Source organism: Narcine bancroftii, chromosome 6, assembly GCF_036971445.1.
Source record: "Narcine bancroftii isolate sNarBan1 chromosome 6, sNarBan1.hap1, whole genome shotgun sequence".
Taxonomy (NCBI): domain Eukaryota; kingdom Metazoa; phylum Chordata; class Chondrichthyes; order Torpediniformes; family Narcinidae; genus Narcine; species Narcine bancroftii.
The window spans coordinates 71,752,373-71,772,156 of NC_091474.1; the positions used below are offsets into that span (position 1 = coordinate 71,752,373).

The following is a 19,784-nucleotide window of genomic DNA, read 5'->3' on the forward strand; positions in this document are numbered from 1 at the left end:
CTGTAGAATTTGAAACAATGAGAGGTGTCAAGTCTCCCATCCCACAGGAACTGCCAAGTCCAAGACTGTATGGACTACCCTGAGTTCCAGCACATTTGGCACCTCTGAGAAGGCCTGTGGTTTCTCCAGCAAGAAGAACCAGGACTGGTCTGGTGAGAATGACCAGGAGCTTCAGGACCTAATTCATTGCTAACACAAGGTATTTATGGATTAAAACTCCACTATGCCTCAAGGGAAAAGGAGAAGAGAGGAGAGGAAGTAAAAATTAGAGTTGTAGGATCCAGTGATCATTGGGGGCTCAGCGGAGCAGAGAGTACGCAAATTTATATTTTTTTGAGTCACTATCTCGGAAGATCTTTCCTGGACGCAACACACTTCCTCAGGAGTTTGCGGAGATTTGGTGTGACATTAGAAAACTTGGCAAACTTCTGCAGACATGTAGTGGAAAGTGTGCTGACCAGCTGCATCACACCCTGGTATGGGGGCACCAATACCTCTGAGCGGAAACCCCTGCAAAAGGAAGTGGGCATAGGCCAGTACATCACAGGTAAAACTCTCCCCACCATCAAGAAAATCTTCATGGAATGATTCTGTCAGAGCAGCAGCTTTCATCAAGGATCCACACCACCCAGCACATGCTCTATTCTCACTGCTGCCATCAGGAAAGAGGTATAAGTGCCACAAGACTTGTGTCACCAGGTTCAGGAACAGCTGCTACCCCTCCATCATCAGACTCCAAATTCATTCAGAGACTCATTTAAGGACTCTTATTTTGCACAATATTTATTTTTGAATATTTATTTTCTGTATAGCACAATCTGTTTACATTTCCTTCTTTGTTTGCATTTCTCTCTTTTGTATATGTATTTTTTCTTGAGTAGTTTTTAAGCACAGCCAATATGTAGAAATTCTGCCTGGCCTGCAGGAAAATTCATCTCAGGATTGTATGTGATGATATGTATGTACTCTTTGACAATAACTTTGATTCACCTGATGCTTGCCTGTGGTGCCTGTGCCGACAGAAACCTCTGCTTTGTTCCAATGTTCCCTCCTTCCATCTACCCACGTTGCATCCAGTCTGCTTCAAGTCCTTGTTTAGAATTCACCTTTTGCTTCTGTCCAACTGTGAAGCAGTTTAGGATTCTCCCCGACATCTTGGAACTCTGACAAGCAGTTGATTTTTACTCAAACATATTGACATTACTCGGAGGCACAGAATATTGAATGGAAGTGTCTTTTATTGGCTCATGTTTATACATATTGAATCCCATGTTTCCTCATAGGCAGCTTGTGATGCCTCCAGTATTTAACAGTACAAATGTTCATGCAGCATGAGCTGAGCTGAAGTTATTGCCCTGAGGTTATCTCAATTTATAGTATACACTCGTACTCAAATTTTCCAGGTCCTGAAACTCATCTTCATCGACATGCATTTGTCATTTTTCCTTTCAGCTTCATTTTACGAAGCATTTGGCGATTATTGCTGCTCACCCTTCATTTATTTAGCCATCTCTCCTTTATCCTGTCCCCAGACTTTCTCTCTAGAAGCTGCTTCTTCCTTAGTATCACTTTCTGTTGACTCTCTCTCTTTGTCTTTCACAGTTCCGGGTTCAATGGTGTTAGCCAGCTGGGTTTCCTTTCCCACACCTGATGACTCTTTCTCGGCCACTGCTTTAGTTCCTGGCTCTTCATCCTTTTCTTTTAGTTTCATCTCGACCTTCTCTTCGCCATTCACTGCTGAGTCTTCACTCTCTTTCTCTTCAACCTTCTCCTTCAAATTTTCTTCTGCCTTCTCGCCATCCTTTACTTTAACAATTTTCTCTTTTGTTTTCACAACCTCTTCAACCTTCACTTCATTCTCTCTTTCCTCTTCACCAGTTGCAACCTTCTCTTCATCCATTACTTCTGCAACCTTCCTTTCTTCAACCTTTTCCTCTTCTTTCTCTCCTGATTTGTCTTCAAATTTCTCTTCATCCTTCATTTCAGCTTTTTCATTTACTGCCTTCTGTATAGCTTTCTCTTCAACTCTTTCTTTTCCCTCCTCAACCTTCTGCTCATCCTTTCCTTCAATCTTTTCCTCTACCACCTTTGCTTCACCCATTTCCTCTTCACCCTTTCCCTCTTCAACCTGTTCACCCTTTCCCTCTTCAACCTGTTCACCCTTTCCCTCTTCAACCTGTTCACCCTTTCCCTCTTCAACCTGTTCACCCTTTCCCTCTTCAACCTGTTCACCCTTTCCCTCTGTAAACTTCTGTTCACCACCCTTTCCTTCAACCTTTTCCTTCTGTTCAACTTTTCCTTCAACCTTTTCCTCTGTCTCTTCAACATTCTCTTCATCCTTTGCTTCAACTTCCTCTTCTGCCTTCTCAACCTCTCCATCTTTTACTTCAACCTTCTCTTCCTCTTTGTCAGCGACCTCCTTTGCCTCATCCTCCTCAACCTGTTCATCTTCTCTAGCTGCTTCTTTTGATTCACCAGGCTCCTTTTCTATATCTCTTTTTTCTGCATTTGCTTCACCTTCTGTTTTTTCTTTCTGAATAATCACAGCTTCTAACTCTGCCATATCGATTTCCTTCGTGGTTGCACTGATTATTTCTTCTACAAACCTATACTGAGGCATAACCTTTGTTGATGTAGCTTTGGTCTTAGTTGTCACATAAGTTGCATGTGCTAAAGGCTGTGGTTTGTATGTATATACTGAGGGAGTGAAGTCATCAAATCTTGTCTCTTCACCTTCAAGGAGTTTCCTTTAAATAGAAAACTAATGTTAGAGCATCAGCAGGAAAAAATGTCAATGAAGCCTGGAACTATAAAAAGCACAGTTATTGAATTAGTTTTATAATGAAGAAGTGAAAATATTTATGAACTGGATTTTCTCCATTCTATGTGACTGCAGTCAACGTCTCTGGTGAAAAGTTCTGCCACCATCCCACATCTCGGGGATCTGTCATAAATCTCGACAGCACAGTTAGCATCACAGTTATCGCAAAGCTGTTACAGCACCAGCCACCTTTGAATCCCGCGCTATCTGTAAGGAGCTTGTACATTCTCCCTGTGTCTGCAAGAGTGTCCTCTGGGTCAACTGGGTGTAATTGGGCGGCACAGGCTCACGAACAGGTGACTGTGCTGTGGGTCTAAATTTAAATGTAAAAATTTTAATTTTAAATTAAAAATCTAGCTTCCAATGATTTCCCTGTAGGAGGAACAAAATGTGGGTTGAAAACTGAACTTTAAAAAAAATATGATTGATCTGTTTTGGGTTTGTTGTATGAAAGAAGGGAATAGAACGTTGACTACAGTGCTGGCACTCACTGTGGCCAATCAAGGTCATAGCTGAACAGGTCCAGCTCCCCCTTCATAAGGAGTTAAAGCATAATGCTAAAGAAACTCAGCAAGTCGAACAGTGGGCTTTATATGGCAAAGATAAAGATACAGAACCAATGTTTCATTGCTTGAGTCCTTCATCAAAGTATGAGCAATATGTAGGTAGGTGCAGGCATGTTGAGTCAGTGGCAAAGAAGGCAAATGCAATGCTGGCATTCTTTCAAGAGAATTAGATTATAAAGGCAGGGATGTGATGTGATTCTATAAGGTGCTTGTGAGACCTCACGGAGTATTGTGAGCAGTTTTGGGCTTCTCATTCAAGAAAGGATGTGCTGACGTTGAAGAGGGTTCAGAGAACATTCATAAGGATGATTCCAGGAATGAAAAGATTATCGTAGGAGGAGCATTTGAGAGCTCTTGGCTTGACTGATTGGAATTTAGGAAAATGAGGGGGGATCTCTTTGAAAATTTTTGAATATTGAAAGACATGAACATAGTACAGGAGTGGCCAAAAAGCAGCTTGTGAGCCACATTCTGCTCTTTAACTTATAATGTGCAGCTCATGGAAACATGCTGGCTGAGACAGAAATCGTACGAGCCAATGCTCACAATGGTAGTTTTAATGAGCGTGGCTGTTGCGACTCTCAAACATCCGAAATTTATCGTATGTGGCACTTGTATTAAGCAAGTTTGGCATAGTTGTTTCCCATGGTGGGAGAGTATAGGACAAGAGGCACAATTTTAGGATTGAAGGGCATCCACTTAGAACAGAGATGCTGAGGAATTTCTTCAGCCAAAGGGTGTTATATATTGGAGGAAATTGTGAAGGCCAGGTCATTGGCCAAATTGATAGACCTTTAACATTATGAATGAATTTTTTCAGAACTTAGGAAGGACATGACCTCCTGTTACCATTCAGTACGAGTAGGTGGAGTGCCTGTTGCGTTATCACTGAGATAAAAGCTAAAATTCACTCTGAGATGAAAATCGGTTGTAATTCCTCTTCTTGAGAAGAAACAAATAGAGCAATTAAGGGATATGGTTCTAATTTTACCTTTAAAATGGTTGATAAAGTTTCAAACTAATTTTTACAAAACATTTCTAAACTAGGGCAAGATATGCATCAATGAGGCCTCAAAAATTTTACATTTATTACATAATGAATCAATATCAGAATAGAAGCAAGATGGTTTAACTTTTGAAATATGTGCTCCATGTCCAACCTTGAATTGCAACAAACAATGTCGAACACAAAATGAGGATTCATTAATCAAATTTAGAACAATATCCCAGTTCTCATCTGAAAGTGACAAATCCAAATCATGCTCTCAAACACCCGATCTTAATGAGGGAAACAGTTCTCAAATCCATCAAATCACTATAAATAATTGATAATGTAAAGGTGAACGTTTATAAGATGTGGGGCCCATTTGTGGAGTATTAACTATAATTTAATGAATTAGGGGTTTGGATGCTCCTGGAACAGCAGTGTCTGGTCTCCAAATGTCATCCTTTGTTTCCCATTTATATTAGATAAGCAAGTTTACCTTGTTTAGAGGGAGGGGTTTGATTATTAGCGTTTTTTTTTTCTTTTTTGTTTTCTTTTTTATTATTTTGACATATGGGTTTGATTGGGAAGGGTGCACACAATTTGTATTATGTATGATCAAGGTTTTATTTGAAATGTACAAATTATTTGTCGTTTCTAATGTTCCAGCTTATGTACTGTATCTATATGTGTATTTTTTTTTATTTTAAAAAGGAAAGGTTACAGGGAAAAAGGCTGGGCAGGGGGGGTTGAGTGGGAAAAGGGATCAGTTCATGATTAAATGGTGAGGCAGACTTAAATGGTGAGTCTGTACGTCTTATGGTCTTGTATTTAAGCCTCACTAACGCTGAAAATAGGCTTCGGGGGAATTGTCACATGCTCTGCATTACAACACAGGATCATTTCATTAGCTGCTTGCTGTTTTGAGAAGTTGCAAATTGTGAAAGGTGCTATAGAAATGGAGGTCTTTCATTTCTGATTTTCATTTTTGAGCACCTGAACTCCTGGTCCACATGCACCATGCTACTGAAAATTCAGGTAGCAATGGACAACAACTTTGTGAAGGATTGAAAGAAAGAAAAAATTAGCAGGGCAACTCTATTAATGAAGGATGAGGTGCCAAATGATAAGATAAGGTATACAAATGCATGTAGAAGCAGATACAAAATGGTAAGGTCAAGCAAGTTGGAGGAGTGGAGAGGCCCACTAGCATTTTCTACCTTTGTGAAACCTTTGTTCAGTGACCAGTGGAACTTTGTGCTCAATTCTGGATGCCTGCTTTAGCAAATCGAGGGTGAAAAAGGGAAAATTCCAAAAATGAGAGACTTTACTTAAAAAGATAGATAGACCAGAAAAATTGGGGTTGTTCTCTGTGGAAAAGAGGAGGTTGCAGGAAGGTTTGATAGAGGTATTATGCTTATGAAGAATCCAGACAGATTAGATCGTTGGTGGAAGGGTGAGGAACAGGTGGGGAAAATTAAGTGATATTTCTTCATGCAATGCAAAGTCAGGGTTGGAATGCACATTCAAACTGCAGCATTCATAAGGGTGCAGGGGATGAATCTGAAAGGAAGAAATGTGGAGGGAGTGGGACCAACTAAATGGTGCTTACATACAGCTGCTTATTTTGGTCCACCAGGCTCTCTTTCCACCCGTAAACTCACTGTCAAACCCAGACCACCTGTAAATTGGAGGAGCAACACCTAATGTCCTCTCCAACCGGATGGCATTAACAGTGACTTTGGGTTCTGCTGTTCTCCCTCTCTTCCTCATCCCTCTGACTTCTTTCCTCCAGTTCTTCACCCGCTTCCCTCTCCATTCACAGAGCCATCCCCCTCCCCTCCCCGTTTGCTGGTGTGCCCTTCCTCCCTTATTACCTATTACCTCCTGCCTGTGGGACTGTGCTCTTCCCCCTGTCCCTCCCACCCATAATTTAGTTCATATGCTTGTCTATATTTTGCTCATGCCTTGAAGGGCTCAAGCCTGAAACATTGGTTATGTATCTTTATCTTTGACCTGCTGAGTTTCTCCAGCCTCATGTTTTTACTTCAATTAATAGTGTCTGTAGACTTTCATGTTTTACTCCTTCTCCATAACTCCCTCCTTGTTTTTTTTTCCTGATCAATCATCACCTTGTATTCAGCAGCTTCTAATTCTGCCATATTAATTTCATCTGTTGTTGCACGGATGATTTCTTCTACAAACCTATACTGAAGCATAACCTTTGTTGATGTGACTTTGGTCTTGGTTGTCACATAAGTTGTATGTGCTAAAGGCTGTGGACCTTCAAGGAATTTCCTTCAAAAAGTACTTTAGTGCTTTAACTCATGATTCTCTTATCCTCCCACCAGACACATTTTCCCTTCTCTTCCCCTGTCTGCCTTCCTCAGGGACCACTCCCTCTGTGACTCCCTTGTCTATATCTCCTTTATCACAAATTGCCCCCTTGACGCCAACCCCTGTGACCACAGAAGGGGCTACACTTGCGCCCACACCTCCATCCTCACTACCATTTGGGGCCCCAAACTGTCCAAGTGAAGAACAGTTCATTTGTGAATCTGCAGTGGTCATCTACTGCATCTGGTGCTCCTGTCGTGGTCTCCTCTACATTGGAGAGACTGGATGCAGACTGGGAGATCAATTTGTTGAGCACCTCAGCTCTGTCTTCCGCAAATAGAGTGGGTCTTCCGTGCCCAACCATTTCAATTCCCCTCCCTGTTCCCTTGCTGACAAGTCTATCCATGGTCTCATGCACTGCCAGCCTGAGACCACCCACAAATTGGATATTCTGACTGAGCACCCTCCAACCGGAGGGCATTAACATTGACCTACAGTTTCCATTAGCCCCCACTGCTCAACCCCCATCTATCTGTTTCCTTTCCTCTAGCTCTATCTCTATCTCTCCTTTAATCTCTGAATCCTTTCCCCCAGCTCTGTATTCACAGCCAAACCCCCTCCCCCATTCAATTTTCACTTTTCCTCTCTCCTGTCCTATCCATATCTTGTCTGTCTGTACTCCTCTCCCTGCCTTTTTTTTGTCTATCCTGCCTTTTAATTCAGGTGCCTGTCTGCTTTTTACTCTCACCTTGAAGGGCTCAGGACCGAAACATCAGTTTTATATCTTGACCTCCTATGGATGCTGCAAGACCGGCTGAGTTCCTCCAGCATCTCTGTATTTTTACTACACTCACAGCATCTGTAGACTTTAGTGTTTCACAGTGATTCTGTTAACTCAATCTCTGCTCCACTTGTGATTTATGGGATTGTGTCAGATCTGCGGAACTTCAGTTTTGTTGTTATGAGCAGAAGGCAATGGTAAAACTGTTAGAAGCTTGGGCTGGAGTCTCGTCTGTGAATAAAACACCTCTGTTTAGTGAACCATTTTAATCTGGTGTGACACTGCAGCCTCCCAAAGATAATTGTTTTTCCTGTAGTTCTAGCATTCGCAGAGTTAATTTATTGATTCCATGACAGTTATATAGGCCTACCGTCCACATCTAAAAGATGATGATGACTGGATAATCTGCAATTTTAACCCTTTTGCTCATCGTTCTCAGCCGGATTTGTTTTTTCTTAAATGTTTTATTTAGATTTACAGCACAGTAACAGAGCCTTTCAGCTCACGAGTTTGTGCCACCCAATTACACCCAATTGACCCATGACATTTTGAAGGGTGGGAGAAAACTGGAACACCCAGAGAAACCCCATGCAGACACAGAGGGAGAACGAACAAACTCCTTACAGTTGCTCCAGCTTTGGATGGAGATCACAATAATTACTTTGTAATTGGAAAGCCTTTGATCTTTCCACACAATGCTGGAGCAGCGACTGCATTCTATAGCATTAAGCACAAAAGTCTGAAGATGCTGTGATTGCAGGGCTGGAAGAACTCAGCCGGTGTCGCAGCATCTATAAGAAGTAAAGATATATTACTGACTTTTTGGGCTGGAGTCCTTCTTCAAGGTATAAGCAAAACAGGAATGCATCAAAATAAAGGCAGAAGAATGAATGGGGGGGGAGGCGGGGGAGGGGTGGAGCCCAGACCCACAGTTAAAAGCTATTAGTTGGATATGATAAGAGGAAGGGAGAGAATTGATTTTGGCTCTGTGAAAGGCAACAGAGGGAAAAGTGGGGAGAGAGAGCTGGGGGAAAGATGACAGGGGAAGAAGGGGGAGTTTATAGAAACCGGACAAGTCAATATCAATGCCCTCCGGTTAGAGCAGTGATTTTCAAACTTTTTCTTTCCACTCACTTTAAGTAATCCCATAGGTGCTCTGTGATTAGTAAGGGATTACTTAAAGCGGTATGTGAGCTGAAAGAAAAAGTTTGGAAACCACTGTTTTAATTGTACCTGATTGACCCACAGTTTCATGACGCCAAAGGAAATGGGCCAATGACAATTTTTCTCAAGCAAAATATTTCAGTAACAATTGGGTTACTCTGTTATTTTGTTTTCAACAGATCCTTTTTTCCCACTCACATCCCACCTTAAGCATTTGACTAATCCCAGAGCATGCATAGCGTAAGGATTACTTAAAGTGTATGTTAGTGGAAAGAAAAAGTTTGAAAAAGATTAGAAGGTTCCATTGAGAATGTGGTGACAATGGTCCATATCACTTCTCAGGAAGGAGATGGTACTTATGATTAAAGGGTTTTTTTTACTCGTTGCAGAGTTACCATGTGATGGTGGGCAGAGACTGGGGTGTGGGTGCAGGGTTGTATGCTGCATAGATGGTGATGGGGGTCACCAGCTGCCACGCAGGCAGGGCGGTAGTTCAGTGATGAGGAATCTGTGAGATCATGAATGGTAGAATTCTGGGCTCAATTGCTCCGATCTGAATTGAATACAGTTTCAAATTTTAAAACGTGTCTGTTTTATGTTTTAAGCGTTGGCTGTGAGGTAGGTATCTACTTCATAAGAAAATACCACACGGAAGAATTATTTTGTTTTCAACAGATCCTTTTAAATATGAAATCAATTCAAAGGAACAGTTATTCCTTCATTGGAATGGCTGCAGTTAAAAGCATGACTCAACAGCTTAGGGATGTGTGATTGCAATGAAATCTTAGCTGACTTGATTCTGTGGTGTATCCACACAACTGCAGCTGACAATATTTCACTGCTGCGCGGGGTCCTTCCTTGGTCGCCTTTCCCTCCAGTCATTTCCATTTACTTTCTGATCATTCATCGCATTACAAACAAAGCTCAACAAATCCTACCTGTACGAGGCGATCTCCACATCCAAGGCCATTTTGACGTTCAGGAGATCTTGGTATTCCCTTAGATGGAGAGTCATTTCCTGCTTTGTATTTTTAAGATCGTTTTCTAATTGTTGAATGACATCCTGTAAAACAAAGAGCAAAACTGTGATAAAGTAGGCAATTGAGAATGGAGTCTGCTGACGCCTAGTCGCTGCAGTTACCTGGTCGTGGATGAGTTGTCCATCGTGACGGACTTCAGCATCGTTCAGCTGCTTCTCTAGAGATTCCTTCCTCCCTCTCAGCGTCTCCAGCTCGATGTTCTTGGACTGCAGCTGGCGACTGAACTCGCTGATCTCCTGCCTTGCACTCTGCAGAGCTTCCTTATTGATTGCCGCTGCATCGCTCAGTTTGGTCACCCTGGACGTGAACCATTCCTCGGCGTGCTGCGTGTTAACGTTGGTGAACCCTTCCATCTGAGCTCGGATCGCCCTCAGGGCTCCCGCCAGATCGGGCTTCGTGAGATCTTTCATTTCCACACTGACCTGTGAAGCTTGGATCTGGGAGAACAGGTCATGTACCTCCTGATCGTGGTTACTCTTGAGAAATGCGATTTCATCCGTCAGATTCTGCGCTTTTCTTTCCAACTCCACCCTCATAAGGTTACTATTTTCTTGCTCTTTCTTGCAGGCCTGAACCCTTGCCTCAATGTCCAGCCGAATCTGTGCAGTTGCCTCGTACTTCTCCTTCATTTGTTGCAGTCTCTCCTTTAGTTGCTCCTGGTCCAGGAGTATCTGTACCTTCTGATTTTCAGTTTCCATGATAAAGTTTCGCAGATCTGACATTTCAGGCTCATAAACACTTGCGAGGCCGAACTCGGGGCTCTGCCTCTCTCTCAGGGTAGTGATTTCTGCCTCCAGTCTTTGGTTCTGCTGCTCGAGTTGCCGAACTTTGTCGATGAAACCAGCAAAGCGGTCGTTCAGCCCCTGCATCAGCAGCTTCTCGTTGAGGTTGCCTGCAATGTGGTCTTCCAAGACCGCAGACCGGCAGAGCTGCATGCTTTCTGAAGGCTTGTGAACCGGGGGGCTGAAACTTCGACTCGCAGACAGGGGACTGTGCTTGAGGGACGATGGCGTTCCTCTAGACCAGATCTGCGTGCGAGGCAGATTTCTGGTGGAGTCCAAATGCATCTTCCTTCTTGGAAGGGCTTCAAATAAATCCCAATCATAACTCATCTTCCTGCTGCAGGACTGTCTGGAACAGTGCGGAATCGCATCGTGTACCGAGGCTTTTATTGGGAAATCTAATGCTGACGAGGCTAAATTGATTCTTCGACTACCTAAAGGAAATTTGTGATGCCTGCAGCCTTTTTCTGTTTTGCATTTAAACTGGCAATGCAGCTTCCAAGTAAGCATCCTGCTCAGCTTCCCCCTCTAATGTTTAAAAGTTGAAAGACTCAAATAATTTCTTCATCTTCATTGAAATAATTGCCAAGGACAAGAGCAGCGGGCCCACTTTGAAATACTTTGCCATCGGGCGCCTAACTACATTTTGCTCACACCTTGTCGACGGGCTCAAGCCCAAAACATTGGTTATGTATCTTTTATCTTTGTTATATAAAGTTCACTGTTTGATCTGCTGAGTTTCTCCAGCATGGCGTTTTTACATTCACACCACTGGGTCTAAAGCCGGGAACTCCCAGAAAAACCAGGGTAGCATGTTCAACAGAAGGCAGCACGGATGATCTGATAAACGTCCATATAACCATATACAGCACAGAACAGGCCAGTTTGGCCCTACGAGTCCATGCCGGATAAGCATTTCCTCTAAAATTACCCTCTCTTGAAGGAGAACATCCTGGTGGTCAACATGGATCAGACACTCAACTTGACCATCCCTATGAGTACAAGGGCTGGCCAGACGCTGGTATCGCGCACCGACTCTCCTGTTCGCCTCTCAAGGCACCATCTACAAGCCACATGCAAGGGCTATGATGGAACATTCCCCATTTCCCTAGATTCTCAGCTCCAATGATGCTGAGCACCATCCTTGACAAAGCAGTCCACCAATCCCTCTGAGTTACTATCAGGGCACTCTGGCTGCAGCCACACAAACAATGCACCTCCCCACCCAGGCCGTGTGGCACCCAAATGGGGTGAGGGAAGAACAACGTCTTCAATGGCCGTTTTGGATGTGGTGCTGGTGACGGATCCTCAAAACGAATAGATTATAAAAGGGACCGCACTCGCTTTCGTTCAGCAGCGCAGCGCACTCTTCCCGGGGAAGCAGAGGCGCACCACACGGATGCTGGGGACCTGTTAGCTCACTGAGCAGCAACAGCCCAGTGGACAAATCTCAAACTTCACAGTCGCAAAAGGAGGGAGTGGAATGACTCTGATTTCGAGTGGAGTTGGGAGCAGAAGTTTCACCGGAACAATATCTTGAAGGGCTCAAGCCCGAAACGTCAATCATGCAACTTTATTTTTGCTACATAAAGGACACTCTGACCTGCTGAGCTTCTCCTGCATTTGGTGTTTTTACGATAAATTTTATCTCATTCCTCACCGGCATTGCCTGAGAATTTTTTTTGGAGGGGGTGTGGCTTAGTTGTTGAAATAAATACTGGGCTCCCATAATAAAGGAGATGGTGCAGCAGCTATGAGCGGGAGGGAGAATGAATGGGAACGTGGGGGAATAAATTGGGATTAGTGTGAAATCAATGTAAATGGGTTAGCACGGACTCCGTGGGCCGAAGGACCTGTTCTGTGCGCTATTCCTCCTGAGCAAAGTTCCTTCGACACTGGTTAAAGAACGGTGGCGATAAAGGTTTTGTCAATGCAGGAATAGACCGTTCGGCCCAACCTGAAAACTTGCCCCCATTTCGCCTGATTTGGTGAATGAATTTCAAGATTCCTCTATTGTCATGTAATACATAAAGTCTGACAACTTTGGCCTCCCTTAAAGGCACCCAAAAAGGCACCACTGGGATTGACCGGCGCCCCCAACAATAAAAGGAGACACGGAGCATAACGCATCCGCAACCTCTGTGTGCCTGGCTGCTAGAGAACAAAGGGAGAAAACAATCCTAACTCAGGCTCAACATACCAGTAGTAAAATAGTCGGGACTGTTTCAGCTCCTGGGCATATTTTGTACAGGACGCTTGAGAAGGGGCCTTGCCCCTTTAAGGATTGTCTGAGGGACCAGCTCAACCTCTGCGTTGCTGCATTGGTTCCGCTCAGCCTTGCTGACTCATGTCTTGGCTCTGGGAGCGTTTGTCTGCCGCAGGAGCTGTGTCCCATGGACAAACAGCGGGCTGGGCTGAAGATGGGGTCGCCCCCACCACCCTGTTAGGAATTAAAGTACCTTTAAAGAAATTGCTCGAGACAAAAATTGAGAACAAAGAACATTTATTACTACAACAATGCAAAGTTGGGTGCTTCCCCTTACCCTGGGAATACACACACACACTGGGGCTCACCCAACTTTTATACAGTTGATTTCAGTGTAGGAATACCCTCCCCCTTACATTCTTCTGCCTCCTGCTGGAGAGGTTTGGCATTAGGCAATCCTGCCTGCCTACGTGCAATTTCAGTATACTTGGAGAACCAGGGGGGGGGGTATCCTGTCGGTGTCCCTTCATGTCATTGTCCTTATTCACACCTTCCTGATTCTCGGGGCTACAGTCTCTTGATATGCAGAGTTGACTCATTCTATCTAGGGTTGGCTAATTTCATATGTATAAATCTGTGTATGGTTAGCTAATTAGAAATGTATGACTTGGTACTTCTGTCCAGGGCTAGGAGACCCTTATCTGATCCAGACTACCTCAACTTCCTACATTCTATTGTACCTTACCATTCCTTATCTTAGTCCTATGGTCTTGTCACAAAGGATAGAAGATTCTTATGTTAATCGTGCTGACTCTGCTTTCCTGCATCCTAAGCCCCAAACTTATCCTGTTTGAACTGGTTTCAGCCATTTTACTGATGAACTTTAGTTTCTTCCATGTTCATAATTTTAGATCAATTTTCCCATCTCTCACAATCCTCACTTTTCTTTTAGATCAGTAATACTGATCTTTCACCATGATCAGTGTTACTGATCTTTGGTTACTAGTGTCAGTGTGACTGATCCCCCCCCCCACCCCCCTCTCCTCACTTTTCTTTTAGATCAGTAACACTGATCTTTCAAGTGTAAGGTGTAGTTTTACCCAGCTGGTCAATAACCGAATTGTAATGTCTGTGTAAAGTCTTTAGGTAGGGGAGCACCATGAAGGTCAGGGGAGTGAGTCCAGCTGCTTATTAGGGTTTGGAGTATCAGGCTCCAGTTCTCAGTAAAGAGTCTAGTCCATCCCATACGTTGAAATATTGAAGCAGTGTCTTTGAAGCACACGACCTTTGTTAAGTGTTGTCCCGACGAAGTCTGTGAGAGGCGCTGCCTTCAGCAGCGAACAAGTAGCAGTCTATGAGAAGCGCTGCCTTCAGCAGCGAACGAGTAGCAGTCTATGAGAAGCGCTGCCTTCAGCAGCGAACGAGTAGCAGTAGTCAGGCGGTTCCGTTTGATTGTGGCTCGTATCTGATGTCCTCTTCAGCCCCGAACCCTAGGGCCACCGATCTCCGAAGGCTGTTTGGAGCCTGATATTAAAGTGTCAAGCAGCTCACGTTGTTGGAAACTGGTGCTCCCTTTCATGGGGTGATGAAAAGTGACCAAGCAGGGGGGGGATTGTTTCTTGTGATTTAACTGTGTGTTGCAGCTTGTCTGCTAACATTAGCATATGTATCATTGAACTTGTGAGTTGCAGCCTGTCTGTGTACATTAGCATATGTATTAACTCTCTCTCTCTCTGTTACATGTACAATCCTGACTACCATTCTGTCTGTCTTTGTCCCACCATGTCCTTTGTGCTATCGCTTCAAAACTCCTGTCTTTAATACCTGTGTAGGCTATGATACAAATTAGATGTACTCCACTAAAGCTGTTTAATTCCCCTGGTCCGTATTGGGATCCCTTATATCCCATTATGACTATACATTAAATCTATGCCCTGTCTACATTCTAAAGGAGCTGAATTGTAACCTCTGCTGCCCCTATTCCAGGGGGCTTAAAACATTAACGAACAATATTCCAAAGAAATTAGTAAACAACAATGAACAATACATGTAAAGCTCATTAAAAACAGCATTAAAATACAATAAGAACTGAATAAAGCACAATAAATGTAAAGCTCATTGAAAACTGCAATAAAATACAATAAGAACTGAATAATCAAAAGACAAGTAAAATACAACAATAACTGAATAAACCATTAAAGAAACGAAAAAAAATGTTAAATTACGGCACTTTGTAACAATCTGACTTTCCTTTGTGTTAGTGTAAAAATTGTAAAATGAAACACAAACCATATTTGCATGGGTTTTGAATATGTTAGACCTTATTAAAATGCAGTTGGAGCTGCTTGTCTGTATGGGGCACAACCCTCCAATTTGTTAGAGTGAGTACATAACAGACATTGCAGCACAAGAGCCCCTGCAAGAGAACTTGAAACATATTCAACCTTTAGTTCTGCCTTAAGTAAAATGCCTTGTGCCACAGCTCACAGGAGCTGGCCTTATTTAAAACAGTCTGTAAAACAGGCACCAAAAAAAAGTTAAAGATGTTCTTATGAAGATTGCACACACAATAATTTAAGTACAGGCTAGTTTCTATTATATTCCACTTAAAAGTTCTGCTGCATGAATCCTGGAGCTTGTGGAGTCATTATTGAATCAAGAAATATTGGTACCATGCCAATCTCATTCTAACATGCCAATTTCTCCAGTCCTTAAGTCAAGATGTACTGAATAGCATCTGGTACAAGATCTGTGAGTTCTCAATGATATTATTATTCTTATGCACCCAATTGTTCTGAACTATGCCACCAATTTAAATCATATTCCACCTATTGCAATACTCACACAGCACCATAGACCAGTTCGCAGGTTTATTTCTCCATTAAGTTGAATCCAGTTGCGCAGGATTTACCTCCGTGATTATTTACAATGTAACTTCTGCACTACCGGATTTAAATATAAACCTGATGAATGGGGGAAAGTTATCATGAATTAAATAACAGCGGCAATACAGAGAAATTGTGCTGAGGCATTAATTTCACTCCAGAGGAAAATGCACCAGAGAAATGAATGATTAAACTTATAGGAATCCCCATAGGAATCCCCAGAGGTATCTTTATTCTCCAGAGGTGGGTGATCTTTAAACTCACGGACCTTGACTGCTGAATGTGTAGAAGAAATGTATTAAATGTGTTGATAGGGCTCCATACCTCTAACTGCAAGACAAGAGCCTGAAGCCTCAATTTCAAGTGCCACAGTGCACTTAAAGGGACATGCACACTCCCCCTTCAACTGGCTGATCCAGCCACTTTACACATCAGATCCTTTCTTTATCTCACATACACTTAAAGTTAAGATGTATAGAACTCACCCTATTTGCGCAAACATTTCTCCCTGCAAATGTTATAACATCACTCAACTCTCAGGTACTCCCTGTGCAAAATCACATTTAAATACAATTTATTTCATAAATTGGAATTAACTGGTAGTTAAATTCGCTAATTCTACAGTATTGAAAAACGATCATTTATGACATTTAATTTTTAGCATGAATTTTAATCAATATTGGTCAGTGACTGAAGTGGGAAGTCGTGATTTATGAAATTATCTCTGGTCTCTACTCTCCCACTCCCTGCACTTCTCCCAACATTCAGGAGCTGGCACACAGTCCCTGCCTTTTTTTTTCATGTTACTCATCTACTATTCCTTTAACTGCTTGCATCAAAATGTTAGCCTTTGCTTTCTGCTTATCCTCAGATGTCTGGACAAATGCTTTTTGTGTGATCTGTAGAAGCTGGGTTATTCCCTGCTCATGCCAATTTTCTGTCTTTTGTAATTTTCTCTTAATGTCTGGGGCTGAGTTGGTAACAAAACCTGTTAGTACCAATTGTTCCCCTGCTGGGGATTCTATGTCGAGACCCCCATATTGTATATATATTTGGTCCCAAAAATTGGTCTAACTGTTCGGCACATCCCTGGGGATCTTCTATCAGGGAGGTCAGTTCTTTCTTAAAGTTACACACTTCAGTACTGGTCAGGGGCACATTTACCAAACCGAGACCCTCTCCCATGGGAACTTCCCGCAGTGGTCTCATCCAATTGGTTTCTGGCTTATTAGGTCTGGGTTCCTGCTCCCTGGGAAATGAATCAAAGGGTTCTGCCCTTTCTTCCTGAAGAGTCTCACACTGTTCTGAATTAAAGTTACCTCTCTCTCCTGCCAACAGAGGTGGTAATCGAGTGCTTTGTGAGCAAGTTATCATACCACTCCTGCTCTCTTCTCTCTTCTCTAGTGGTGGGGGAGGTGGGGAAGGTGCAGAAGGGTAGGTCATAGGAGGGGAAGGAAAGATAGGAGCTGGCATAGGAGGAACATAGGGTGGAGGGAGGGAATGTAACACATCCCAACCCTGTGATTCAGGGACAAGAGGTTCCTCCTCTCTCTTATCCCTGGATTCTTTCTCATTCAAAACCAGCTGTTCAATGGATCCCTTGAGCCAGCAGGCTGCATATTCCCTGCTCTCAACATTGTCTGGCTGGTTTTGATAGAGCCATAAGTTCAAAGCTTCACACATCCATTCATCCTCGGATCCGAATTTTGGCCAGTACACGGAGCTCCCTTTAACCGGGTATCTCACTCATTCATTACAACAATACCTGACCGTCGTCAGTTTGTCTTTACCGCGGGTCTTTCCTGTGCCCCACTCAGATAACATCATCCCAAGCGGGCTGTACGTAGCTATCTGGTGGTCACGTCCTGTGTCAGGACTCTCATCTCTACTGCCCGCTAGTTTGTCTTTACCGCGGGTCTTTCCTGTGCCCCACTCAGATAACATCATCCCAAGCGGGCTGTACGTAGCTATCTGGTGGTCACGTCCTGTGTCAGGACTCTCATCTCTACTGCCCGCTATTCCCATACTTAGGAACAAGTAAAATACTCTTACCGAGTTCTGGCAGTACTGCTCTAGCGCGCGTCCTTCCGCCGTTTGTTCTCAATGCCTCTTCTCGGATATCACTCGCTTCTTCCACTGACCAGCCACCCGTCGCCCGTGAGTCCAGCTGAATCAGCCGGGGTGCACCTACTCTCGTCGTCGGGGCACTCTGTCAGTGGAGGGAGTGTGATCCCGGACGAGCCCCCATTTGTTAGGAATTAAAGTACCTTTAAAGAAATTGCTCGAGACAAAAATTGAGAACAAAGAACATTTATTACTACAACAATGCAAAGTTGGGTGCTTCCCCTTACCCTGGGAATACACACACACACTGGGGCTCACCCAACTTTTATACAGTTGATTTCAGTGTAGGAATACCCTCCCCCTTACATTCTTCTGCCTCCTGCTGGAGAGGTTTGGCATTAGGCAATCCTGCCTGCCTACGTGCAATTTCAGTATACTTGGAGAACCAGGGGGGGGGGTATCCTGTCGGTGTCCCTTCATGTCATTGTCCTTATTCACACCTTCCTGATTCTCGGGGCTACAGTCTCTTGATATGCAGAGTTGACTCATTCTATCTAGGGTTGGCTAATTTCATATGTATAAATCTGTGTATGGTTAGCTAATTAGAAATGTATGACTTGGTACTTCTGTCCAGGGCTAGGAGACCCTTATCTGATCCAGACTACCTCAACTTCCTACATTCTATTGTACCTTACCATTCCTTATCTTAGTCCTATGGTCTTGTCACAAAGGATAGAAGATTCTTATGTTAATCGTGCTGACTCTGCTTTCCTGCATCCTAAGCCCCAAACTTATCCTGTTTGAACTGGTTTCAGCCATTTTACTGATGAACTTTAGTTTCTTCCATGTTCATAATTTTAGATCAATTTTCCCATCTCTCACAACCCCCTCTCTGGCTCCCCCCCCCACCCCTCACTCTGGGGGGGGGGGGTCTCCCATTTAGCTCTTACATGGGGGAGGGGAGATGGTCACCCAGCACTTTAGAGGGGAGATCCTCCATTCCTCTCTCTGGAAGTGAGCCAGGTTCCATTCCCCACAGGCTATGCCAATGTGAGCAGCACATGTTCCCTCTGCCGCACAGCCATAACTGCAGGGCATACAACCCACGCCCCCCCAGACTCTGTGTGGGGAGTGCGGAGGGCAGACACCTCCACCTCATTCTGCTCTCTAATGTGAATGAAGCAAAAGGGTGTCAGGGAACAGGAATGAAATAAGACCGACTGCAGACGCCAAGATTGTTATAAATACACAAAGTGCTGGAGAAGTTCTGCAGCCCCTGCAGTGTCCATTGGAGGCTAAGATATATAACCAATATTTTGGGCCTGAGGCCTTCTTCAAAGTATGAGCAAAATGCAAACAGGTGCCTATATAAAGTGGTTGGGGGGGGGGGGTGAGTGAGGAGGAGCACAGACCAACAGCAAAGAGGATAGGAGGGTAGGAGAGAAAAGCTGAGAATTGATCGGGAAGGCAGTCTGAAGCCTGTCTGACCCTTTAGGTTGAACACCAGGAGTCAGGGGAGGGTTGGTTGTTAGCCTTGGGAATAGGAGCCTGATTGCTGCTCCGCATTATGGGGGATGATGTTCTTGGAGGATATTTCGTGTGGAAAGTTCTCATCGGATGGTGTCTCAGTTGGGAAGGCATGGACTGATGAGGAAGAGTTGGCATGGTTCTGTGGAGGAGAGAATTGGTCTCCAAAATTTGAGTGTTTTTTTTAGGAGAATTAATGCAGAGAGAGTGGTAGATGTGGATTTCATTGAGTCTTTTTAACCAAGGTACAACATGTTAAGGTAATCCAGAAAACTGGGCACATGGTTCCAATGGCAGGTAGGTGGATAAGCCTATCATCAGATAACCCATGATCACACTGAATGGTGGAGCAGGCTCGATTGTCTGGATGTCCGACTCCTGATCTTCTTTTGGGATTCAAGTTGTACTGGTAAATTGGAACCAAAATTGACTGTGATAGGAGGTATAGGACCATATTTAAGTGTGTCTTTGTGACTGGAGGTGGACAAGCAAATAAATCATTTGCTAAGGAAAATGTAGCCAAAATGGACATGAAATATACAGTATACATGGCTTTTATTGTGGAGATGTGTGGATGTGCTCTCTGCAAAAATGGTGAGAAGCAGGGAGTGCTTCTAGGATGAAAT

The 19,784-nt window shown here is 43.6% G+C and overlaps 1 protein-coding gene and 1 long non-coding RNA gene across 6 annotated transcripts in view; one reads left to right on the plus strand and one right to left on the minus strand.

Moving 5' to 3' along the window:
* Positions 1-19,784, plus strand: part of LOC138736198 (uncharacterized) — a 218,824-nt gene that overhangs the window by 11,261 nt on the left and 187,779 nt on the right. The window lies entirely within an intron of this gene.
* LOC138737526 (neurofilament medium polypeptide-like) lies at positions 810-10,891 on the minus strand. Its single transcript, XM_069888205.1, has 3 exons — positions 9,796-10,891; positions 9,593-9,717; positions 810-2,747 (listed from the first exon to the last, which is right to left on the minus strand). Exons 1-3 carry the CDS (start codon positions 10,804-10,806, stop codon positions 1,499-1,501), a joined length of 2,385 nt encoding a protein of 794 aa, XP_069744306.1. The 5' UTR covers positions 10,807-10,891; the 3' UTR covers positions 810-1,498.

Excerpts from the sequence above, each read along its gene's own strand:
- LOC138737526 (XM_069888205.1), bottom strand. The coding sequence starts at position 10,806 with ATGAGTTATGATTGGGATTTATTTGAAGCCCTTCCAAGAAGGAAGATG. Across the intron at positions 9,718-9,795 it reads GACAACTCATCCACGACCAG|GATGTCATTCAACAATTAGA; the intron begins GTAACTGCAGCG and ends TTTGTTTTACAG. Across the intron at positions 2,748-9,592 it reads GTGGAGATCGCCTCGTACAG|GAAACTCCTTGAAGGTGAAG; the intron begins GTAGGATTTGTT and ends TTCTATTTAAAG.